Source organism: Pongo pygmaeus, chromosome X (genome assembly GCF_028885625.2).
Source record: "Pongo pygmaeus isolate AG05252 chromosome X, NHGRI_mPonPyg2-v2.0_pri, whole genome shotgun sequence".
Taxonomy (NCBI): Eukaryota; Metazoa; Chordata; class Mammalia; order Primates; family Hominidae; genus Pongo; species Pongo pygmaeus.
The window spans coordinates 31,344,144-31,355,617 of NC_072396.2; the positions used below are offsets into that span (position 1 = coordinate 31,344,144).

The window sequence follows — 11,474 nt, forward strand, 5'->3', positions numbered from 1 at the left end:
CTGATTATTTTTCCCTTGTTTGTGTACTTTACTATCAATGAATTTAAAATACTAAGAAAAAATTGATAAAAGAAACAAAAAAATGATATGATTGCTCCAATTTCTGCTATCAGCATTAATGATAAAAGTAATTTGATCTTTTGGGAGTTTTATATTTTAAAGAACTTTGTTTTTGTTTCAGTTAGGCTGCAGTGGATTTAAGCTAGTTTGATTTTTTTTTTTTTTTGAGTTGGAGTTTCTCTCTTGTTGCCCAGGCTGGAGTGCAATGGCACGATCTCCGCTCACTGCAACCTCCACTTCCCGGGTTCAAGCAATTCTCCTGCCTCAGCCTCCCGAGTAGCTGGGATTATAGGCGTGCGCCACCACACCCGGCTAATTTTGTATTTTTAGTAGAGATGGGGTTTCTCCGTGTTGGTCAGGCTGGTCTCAAACTCCCAATCTCAGGTGATCCGCCCACCTTGGCCTCCCAAAGTGCTGGGATTACAGGCATGAGCCACTGAGCCTGGCCTGAGAATGTTTTTTGAATAGATTTATGAAAAACACTCTAATATTTAATATTTTGGGGGTCTCTAAGCTCTATAATAAACTTGGAATAGTAATAAAATGCTAGTTGTATTCCTTTAAGCAATCTAAGCTATATAACTATATGTTATATGATAATAGCAATATAGATAGAATCCTATTTTAATAAACTTGAGAGGATATTAGAATTGCTACCTGTATCTTAACCTATGGGAAGAATATGAGGCTTGCTTAAGTTTCAAAGCAATTTGCCAATTTTGAAGCAATCGTAATTATTTTCTTGTTTGTGACTATATTTGAATGCTTTGTAAACAATTTTTAACATACTTTTCATATGTGTTTAAAATGTATTGTCAGGTTCATTTTGTTATGCACCAAATTCTATTAAAAAAATAAAACAACTAATATTTTAGCAAAAATATTAGTTTTAAATTCATCTTAGGATGTCCTAAGTTTTAAATTCATCTTAGGACACTAATATAACTCTTCTCTCATAGCCAAAAGAGAACTATAATTTGAACTTGGGTGGAATTAAATAGATCATTTAGTATATTTGGGGGAAGAATCAAGAAAGCTAAAATTAACAGCCTCCCAAAAAGTTATCCATAGGCTCTCTCTGGCTTTGCCAGTGGAAGGCTAATGTTAGTCTATATGTATTATGTTCTTGGCTGTGTGGCATGCTATCTGTATTGTTTGTTAACTGTCATAAGCCTTCAATATTGATTATATTTTTGATTTGAAGTAATAACTCTTTGCTAGCTTTTATGAATATACTGTTTTTATAGCTTATTTTGTTTTGCTATCTTGTGATTCTTAACACAAATATTGTAATTATGTATCTCTCTTTTGGTTTGCTTGACTGGAATTCTCTTCTGCTTGGATGACCACAGGTGACCCTAGTATCTTCTGTAGTCTGCCCTTGGGCTTTTTTATAGTGAGTAGCATGGTAATGTTAATCGGAGCAAGGTACATCTCAGGTTAGTTACTCTTTAAATTAGACAACTCTATTAGTTAGCTTTCATGTTTTCGTGTATAACTTAGCAGAAATTTTTCAGTGTTTTTCATTCTTTCTGTGTCTAGGAAGCTGGAAAATCAATTAAAGGTCTAATTAGTTAGACAAATTAATCTTTGGGGGCAGTTAGAAGTAAGAACTGTGACTCTGCTTAACCTTTTAAAATTTTTAATGTGATGACTTCTTTAAGAGGGACTACAGTCTGCTGTCAGCTGCAGCAATAAGCAAAAGTGAAAATACTAGTATTTAAATGAAAGGACTTTCAGACTGACTGCTGAAAGTTAAAGTATACTTTTGACATCAATTAAATTGTCTTTCAAATGTATATAAATTATTTTTCATACTCCTGAAAATTTGCTAAGCAAGTCTTAACTTTTCAATTCTGGCAAGAATTTCAGCCAGAGCATGTCCGCAGAGTTCCTGTAAAACCCTAAAACCGGGGAAGATTTATAGTCACTTTTATTTTAGTTAAAAGAATATATTTTGTGAACTGAAGTTTTAAAAATGATTCCTTAAGTGAAGGGGTTGAAATGAAAACAGAATTATTTTTCCACATTAATTTATACTGAATAATCTTTTTTTAATAAAAGTAAAATGGCTCAGCATGTTATGAAATATATTGCATAATCTTTTTAATTTATAATAGCCATTTGTGGAAGCTGCTCTTGATGATAGCTCAATTTTTCTTAAAATTACTGGCTTAAATGGAAATGATGCTTCTTATTCTGTATGTTCCCATGAAAGTGAAACTTTAACAAAAAACTTCATGATTAGGGAAAGAGTTAAATTATCTCTCTTAATTAATAAGATAATGACCTGAGCTTAAGATGTAAAATTTAAACTTCAGTGATATGAGAGGGAACATCTGTTTGTCAAGATCTGACAAACATTTATTTAGCTCGTCATTATCAGTTTAGTGCTATACATAAATGTAGAATGAAAATTATTTATAGAAAATTATTTGCAGAACATTAGATTATCTTTTAATGAGAAAATTTGGGTTACTTGCATGAGAATTTAAAACTAGATTATATTACTTTTTTCCATATTCTGAATATTCAAGCATATTCAGAATAAATTTATTCAAATTGTCTGCTTCTGTACTAACAATACCTTAATTTGGTATCAGTAACAGAAGAAAAAACTGTGGAATACTATAGTAAATACTGTGTTTCCAAAAACACAACCACTAGTCCAAATAAAGTTTTTCTTTGAATTACCTTACAAAAGGCCTCTGTATACATAAATCTATATGGAATCTGTTCTTTCTGCTTCTCAGAAATGTTTGGTGGAAGACTAAACATTCCCACGAGAACTGTAATTTAAATCTATAAAGAAACATATACATTGTTTTAGAAAAAGTTCTGTTACTTTTCATTATCCTGAGTATTTTGGGCTGCATAACAATGGTCTGGAAAAGTAAAGAAAAGAAACATTGCAGCTGGAAGTTTTGATTTTTGTTTGTTTGTTTGTTTCCCCCTTGGTATCATGACAGCATGAAAAGGCCTTGTTTCTATGAAAATTGAGACATGTTGCATCTCTCTAAGCTAAAAGATGGGCTACGTGTCTAGATTCTTAGACTTCTAAAATGCATGTGGTCACTATATTTAGGTTCTCTCTTTGGTGACATACACTGCAATTTGAGAGGGCTGGAAATTGTTTGCCTTGGTAAACAATTAGCAACAGTGGCAATATTTGTTAATTTTGGAATTGGCCCTGTTTGTTGCATTTTAATTGTGAGGCATGATTTAGAAATCATATGGACTTTCTAGCTTAATAAATGATTGAATCATCTTCATTGCTTTAACTCCTAAATTGTATGCATGTATTATTGACATATATGGTTTTTGTTCCCCATTTCAGGTATTCCATAAAACCTACCAACTCATGGATTCCCAAGATGTGAGCTTTTTACATAATGAAAGAACCCAGCAATTCTGTCTCTTAATGCAATGACACTATTCATAGACTTTGATTTTATTTATAAGCCACTTGCTGCATGACCCTCCAAGTAGACCTGTGGCTTGAAATAAAGAAAATGCAGCAAAAAGAATGCTATAGAAATATTTGGTGGTTTTATTTTTTTTTTAAACATCCACAGTTAAGGTTGGGCCAGCTACCTTTGGGGCTGACCCCCTCCATTGCCATAACATCCTGCTCCATTCCCTCTAAGATGTAGGAAGAATTCAGATCTTCACCATTGGAATCTTCCATCAAACATACTCAAACACTATTGGACCAGGATTTGAGTCTCTGCATGACGTATACTTGATTAAAAGGTTATTACTAACCTGTTAAAAATCAGCAGCTCTTTGCTTTTAACAGACACCCTAAAAGTCTTCTTTTCTACATAGTTGAAGACGGCAACATCTTCACTGAATGTTTGAATAGAAACCTCTACTAAATTATTAAAATAGACATTTAGTGTTCTCACAGCTTGGATATTTTTCTGAAAAGTTATTTGCCAAAACTGAAATCCTTCAGATGTTTTCCATGGTCCCACTAATTATAATGACTTTCTGTCTGGATCTTATAGGAAAGGATACTTTCTTTTTTCTGCCGTCTTTCCTTTTTATATTTTTTACTTTGTATGTATAACATACATGCCTATATATTTTATACACTGAGGGTAGCCCATTTATAAATTAAGAGCACATTATATTCAGAAGGTTCTAACAGGGCTGGTCTTAAGTGAACCACTGTGTATATAAATATGTTGGAAAACAGCTGTATACATTTTTGGGCAATGGTTATGCATAATATTTACCAGAAGAATTTTTTTCTTAACGAGCCAACATTTAAAATTTATGTTTTATGTCAATAAAAGAAAATATACTTTATTGTGACTTCAGCTATATTTCTTATCCCTTACATTTTTATTTAATTAGCTTAAAAAAAGAAGAAACTGTGGAATACTACAGTAAATATTGTTTTCAAACACAAGCAATAATTCAAATAGTTATTTTTCTTTTGAATTAATTTTAGACATATTTTGGATCCTATTGAGGGGATAAGAGGATGTCAAAAAAGTTAAATACCTAAGTAGAAAAAAATATAGAAATAAAGCCAAGAATCTCTTTCAGTTCAAATGTTATCAATTGTTAATAAGAAATTGCTATCTGGGATGACAGAATTGTCTCTGCTTAATATCTTATTATAACTGAAAAAAAGGTATATCATTACAAATGCCTTCCAATGAAATCAAGAATTTCTCAAAATATTTAATGTCACATATTACAAGAAGTTACCTAATCTAGCTTCTTAATGTCAATTTTTAAAAATATCTTAAAATTACTTTGTTTTGTAGTAAACAGTGCCTCCTAATTATTTTTTTCAATGAGTGCTGAATGGGAAAACATTTATATCTTACTATAAAAGGTTCTGTTTTGTTTGGAATTAATGGTAGCTTTATTTACTGTTCTAATTGTGCTGTTTCTAAATTATTGAATCTGCTAGGTTTTATTGATGCAGCCACCACTTAAGTGACATAAATATTACAGAAAGGTACTGTGAAATGATCACTTTGTGGCAGGGGTACTTTTAAACATAAATGTTTCTACAAAAGTAGGTTGAGTTCATTGTAAATAATTGTGAAAGCCACTGTTCAAATGATTTTAAGATTACATTAATTTTTCTATAAATTGCAAGATTTATAAATGTTTGAAATTGTACACATTGATATTTAATGACAAATTTACTTAAAATAAATTGACCCCTTGTTCTTACTTGCATTTCTCATTTACAGACTAGAACTTAGTTGAAAGTTAAATTAAGAAAGATATTTCAGAGGCCGGGCACAGTGGCTCACGCCTCTAATCCCAGCACTTTGGGAGGCCAAGGTGGGCGGCTCACCTGAGGTCGGGAGTTCGGGACTAGCCTAACCGACATGGAGAAACCCTATCTCTACTAAAAAAAAAAAAAAAAAAAGATGTTTCAGGAAATGTGAAACTTGGCTGTTAGCACTTGATAGGGCACACTCTGAAGAGTTAACCAACAGCCAAAGAAGTAATTTCTGTAATGATGAACACCTTAATCATTCTATTAGAAGAAACTACACTGTCCCGTCTCAGCATTTGCAGAAAATACATTGGTAAGGTCAGCAGCCATTATCAACAGGGCTTTGCATAGCTAACCTTGACCACCATTGTTCTCTCAACCTGATAGGCAACACCTCAATCCTTTGTTCTCCAACTAATCAGTAAAATAAGTAATGCATCTCTGCTTCTGTAATGATATCTTAGAATTTTTAGTATGTTTCTTTTGAAGTGCCCAAAGCCCAATTCTTTGGGGTATCTTTTGGGTATCTGGTATCATGTGGGAGTGAAGAATGAAAGTTTTTGGAGAAACCAACAAATGAAAGCTGTGATAGCACAGAAGCTAATGGCGTTGACAGTGGAGTAGGTAGTATTTACTCTGTAGTGTTTACAACGTAGTAGATAGAAGTACAAAAATTTTTTTAACTATAACTCTTTAATAGCTTGTTTTATCTAGTAATATTTAAATAATGAAGTTTCCTTGATCCTTTGCTTTTGCAACCTAACAACTTTAATAATAAGTTCACACAATAAACAATTAGTAGAAAACTGAGTGAATTTGTAAACCAATCTGATTTCTACTTTGTGTATACTTTATAGGTACATATCTTAATTCTGGCCTTTAAATATAACCTGTGCCAAATATCGTAGACAAAAAAAAAACTCTCACAGGTATTTCCTGAGATTTCCCTGTCATCAAATTTAATGAAAATGACCCATTAAATTAAATTTGAGGACCATAAAGATAAATATTCTGAGAAGGAGAATTTAGGTTAAAAACAAGTTTCGCAACTAGGCCAATATCTTTAATTGCCAGTTTTCATTCTATTTCAAATAACTAGTTCTACCTGACAGCATAACTGTTGAGAGGATGACAATATTTTATTTTAAAAAGCAGCTTCAGGCCTCTTTCAATTTGCCTGTTTAGTATTAAAATTAAGTAGTTTCTTTTATTCCTTATTATTGAACTTGATAATATCTATCTCATAGGTTTCTTATTATTGTATGATTAGTTTACAAGTGGATTTCATAAATATGAAATCATTTAAGTAATCACCAAAATATCCATCAAAGAGAAACTTGTTAAATAAATTCTGGTACAGCCATACAAAGAAAATGTGTAGCTTTAGAAAAGAATGAGGACGCTGTCTAGAAAGATATGGTATTTGGGATAAGTGAAAAAGCAAGGTGCAGAGTAGCATGTAAGTGTGCTACCCTTCTATTAGAGAGAGAGAGACAGAGAGAAACTAGAATGTTTGCCTATGCTGGAAGGACAGAAAAGCTGTTAATAGTGCTTATCCACTGGGACAGAAAGGGTTGATAATTAGGCATTTGGGAGAAAGGGGTGGGAAAAAATTTCACTATACATATATGTGTGTGTGTGTGTGTGTGTATGTATATGTGTGTGTGTATGTGTGTGTGTGTATATATATATATATATATATTTTTTTTTTTTTGAAACGGAGTCCCATTCTTGCCCAGGCTGGAGTGCAGTGGCGTGATCTGGGCTCACTGCAACCTCCACCTCCCAGGTTCAAGCAATTCTCCTGCCTCAGCCTCCCGAGTAGCTGAGACTACAGGTGTACGCCACCACGCCCAGCTAATTTTTGTATTTTTAGTAGAGATGGGGGGTCTCACCATGTTGGCCAGGTGGGTCTTGAACTCCTGACCTTGTGATCCGCCTCCCGCCCCCGCCTTGGCCTTCCAAAGTGCTGAGATGACAGGCGTGAGCCGCCGTGCCCGGTCTGTCCACTTTATTTATTTGATAAAACTGCTTGGAAATGAGAATATTACTCCTCTTATAAAAATGGGAAAAAGAAAGAGGTTAGAAAGAAGAAAGTCACCCATAGTCCTAAAATGATCCCTGTGGTTATTTCGATTTTTCCCCAGAGTTTAAGGGAATATTTCATAGAACTTGAGTGTTCATAAACTATGTAAAAATTTCAACATGCAAAATAGTCAGGGCTGTCATGTGTGTAGACACAAGTGAACTGAAAGTATAAAACAGGCATGGAGATGATAAATACCAAGTTTAGGGGTGGTTACCTCTGAAAGAGGAGGATGGGGTCAGGGAAAGGGACTTTGCTGAAACCTGGAAAGTTGTGTTTCTAAAAAAATTAAGAGTTAAAACAAATGTAGCAATACCTTAAGATTTGGCACTGCTTAGCGGTGGGTACACATGTCTTTATTATATCCTCTACATTTCTGTATGCTCCATATATTTCATAATAAAAATATAAGGTGTGTTGCTCCAGATTGTGTGCATCTAAATTCGTCAGTCACTGTCTGTCTATCAGTGTAGTTTTGTTAGTACTGACAGCCTTCCCAATTAAAAGGGTTGAAATTTTATTGATCTTCTGGCAGAATTATTTCAAGCACCTCCTACGAAGCATCAATATACAGAAGAAATAATGTGTATTAGAGATTACATCCTGGCCGGGCGCAGTGGCTCACGCCTGTAATCCCAGCACTTTGGGAGGCTAAGGTGGGTGGATCACTTGAGATCAGGAGTTTGAAACCAGCCTGGCCAACATGGTGAAACCCCATCTCTACTAAAAATACAAAAATTAGCTGGGCATGGTGGCACACGCCTGTAATCCTAGCTACTTGGGAGGCTGAGGCAGGAGAATCACTTGAACCTGGAAGGCGGAGGCTGCAGTGAGCCAAGATGGCGCCACTGCACTCCAGCCTGGGTGACAGGGTGAGACTCCATCTCTAACAACAACAACAACAACAAAACACACAAACAAAAAAAAAGAAATTACATCCTTACTTAGCCATTCACTTGTTATGAACAGAATTTAGAAGACTTAAAAAAGAAATGCCCATTTGTTTTCTATATAGTACCTTCCATGAATTTTAATAGATAACTGCATAGCTGTAAGACCACCATATTTGTAATTATGTGTTAAGGCTAGAAAGTTTCTAGACAGAAAAGTCTTGACTCTACATTTAAGTGTAATGTCCAAGGGAAAATAATTGTGATCATCAAATTAGATTTTAAGTTACTCACAAGACCTGTTTTATTGTATTCCGGGTTCTAATTCATTACAGTCTAAAGAAAGTACTAAATAATAAAATGGAATGACATTTGTTTCCTTTATAATATGTGTTTAAAAGACCACAAAAACGTGGTTAAAACGGTAAGGTGATAATCAAAGTGATTAAAACCTGCTATTGAAGGGAAAACTTGACTCTAAAATGGAACAATTCTCTAATTTCACCTATGCTGGGTTTTTCCCCCATTATGGTTTGATATTTTAATTCTCCTTGCCCGCACTCAGGGAGACGTTACTGCTAGTTAGTTGCATTATCTAATCGATTTTAAAGGAAGAGACATAACTAACGACTAAAACTAAGTTATTAGGATTCTTCCATGACTTTTCAATGTTATCTATGTCTCCATCCCACAGGTTCGGTTAATTCTCTAATTCTATATGTTAAATAGATGTGTATCCTGCAAGGATATACACTCACCCCCAACACAGACACACACACACACATACACACACACAGAAAGTCCATTTTTTTTCCTTTTGAGGAGTCTCATTCTGTTGCCCAGGCTAGAGTGCAGTGTCGCGATCTCAGCTCACTGCACTCCGCCTCCCAGGTTCAAACGATTCTCCTGCCTCAGCCTCCGGAGTAGCTGGGACTACAGGTGCACGCAGCCATGCCTGGTATTTTTGTATTTTTAGTAGAGACAGGGTTTCACTGTGTTGGCCAGGCTTGTCTCGAACTCCTGACCTCGTGTTCCATCCGCCTCAGCATCCCAAAATGCTGGGATTACAGGTATGAGCTACTGTGTCCGGCCAGAGTACATATTTTTGTTCAGGATAATCAGAAATGAGTATAAGAGAGATTCTTAATGTTTTCTATTAAGCAGGTTCATTTAGAATAAACAAAACCAGAGCTATTATCTTCTATGGATTAAGACTGGAATAATAAAAATTATTGGAAGGAGATTTTTTTGTCAGGTCTCCCATGTATACAGGTGTTCATCAGAGACACCATGTTCCCCTTCTCTCCCTCTCAGTGAGAGACACCCATGGATGGCAGGCGTGGGCAGGGCCGTGCCTGTCATACACAGGGCTTTGTATATGCTGAAGCCTGCAGCTGTTTATTATTGACTCCTAATTAGCTCCAACAACTGTGTTTGGCTAATTGAATTACACTCCCTGCTAGCCACCTGAGCCTTCCCAAAAGAAGATTGCCCTTCAAAACTAAGGAAAGAAAATATTCACACCATTATCCAGCCCCAGATTCTTGGCTTGAGCCAAGCACCTATGTAGCTCAAGCCAAGGATTTCTGTGCCCAACTCAAAGAACTGGTGAAGCTACAAGTGTTAACATAGGTTTCTTACATTTAGATCATAGTGGACAGGACTTCAATGGTTGTGGGGTTTTTTTATTATTATTAAGTTGTATTTTAGACACCATAATGCCAATATTAAGTGATTTTAATGTGGACACATGCTGAACCATTTCGACTGAAATGTCTCAGATATCCAATCAACATTTATTAAGGAATTGTACCATATAAGATTCCCCTATTTTTCAACCAGAGAATCAGAAGCTTAGGGAAAAAAATTCCCTTATTTTTCCAACTCCATCACTTGTAGTCTAAACTATTTTAAGTTTTATTTATTTTCTTGAGATGGGGTGTTGCTCTGTTGCCCAGGCTAGAGTATAGTGGCACAATCACGGTTCACTGCAGTCTCGACCTCCCAGACTCAAGCCATCCTCCAGGATTAGCCTCCTGAGTAGCTGGGACCACAGGCACGTGCCACCACACCCAGCTAATTTTTAAAAAAATTTTTGTGGAGACAGGGGCTCACTATATTGCCAAGGCTGGCCTTGAACTCCTGGGCTCAAGAGATCCTCCCGCCTCGGCCTCCCAAAATGCTGGGACTACAGGTGTGAGCCACCACACTCAGCCTAAACTCTTTTACCAGCTTGCTAAAGGCCATGTAAATAGAATAGGCTCTAGTGACCCAGTTACCTTTTGAAAAGCTGGTCTCTTGTAAGAAACAAATTCGGCCGCTAGGTGGCGCTACTTTCCACAATCGGGCTTCCCTGTCTTAGACATTCTTCCTATCAGCAGAAGTTGCTACTGTACTGGTTTTTGGTAACCATAGTAAAGTGAAAGCATTGTAGTGACCGTGGGAGATGTACAGAATGCTTTCATGCTAAGATCGTAAAAACCAGAGGCTTAACTGAATCCAACAATCTGTTTATGCTCTTGCATCTTTGATTTTCCTTAGACTTTCAGCTCATCATAAAAGTCAGGTTTATAGACATTTCTCTTTATAATTTAATACTTAATACTTCAAATATCTCTGCTAATTACACATATACTCTGCTAAATTTATTCAATCATAAATATATTCTTAGTTATAGCCTATTCTATTAAAAAAGCGTTTTTTTTAAAAAAAAAATTCTGTTTATATTTGAGTCTTGGAATGACACACTAGAATCAACCAATTCCAAGGCAAAATTGTTCCTCCATTACTTTCTCAATATGAACCAAATTTTTTTTACTCTTTTTTTTTTTTTGCTTTTGCCTTTCACCGAATGATTCTGGAAAGGTATACAGAAAAAAAATCTTTTTATATAACAATCTATAAACATGACCAAATCAAGACAAAATCGTGTTAAATTGTCCCTTATGTTGGTAGCATCATTATCGTGTCAATACTAGGCAAATCTTTAACTCTATTATCATTGTCATTAGCTTTTTACATGTTGAGCTTTACAAAGTTATTAAGAAAGTGTTCTTCATTACTACAATCCATCAGCATTTTGATCATATGTTGTAAGTGCCATAGCATCCAAGTATAATAAAACTGCCAGGCACAGTGGCTCACACTTGTAACCTCAGCACTTTGGAGGCCAAGGTGGGAGGATCAC

The 11,474-nt window shown here is 35.2% G+C and overlaps 1 protein-coding gene across 7 annotated transcripts in view; it reads left to right on the top strand.

Annotated features, from left to right (window-relative positions):
* The window catches only part of GK (glycerol kinase), a 79,220-nt gene extending 73,961 nt beyond the window's left edge, over positions 1-5,259 (top strand). For 5 of the 7 annotated variants that reach the window (XM_054471716.2, XM_054471717.2, XM_054471718.2 and 2 more), the window contains 2 exons: positions 1,413-1,499; positions 3,398-5,259. In XM_054471716.2, coding sequence (XP_054327691.1) covers positions 1,413-1,499; positions 3,398-3,408 — 98 coding nt within the window. In that variant the 3' untranslated portion in view covers positions 3,409-5,259. The remainder of the gene's footprint in view (positions 1-1,412; positions 1,500-3,397) is intronic. The other 2 variants (XM_054471720.2, XM_054471721.2) reach the window with 1 other exon arrangement.
* The last annotated feature ends 6,215 nt before the right edge of the window (positions 5,260-11,474 follow it).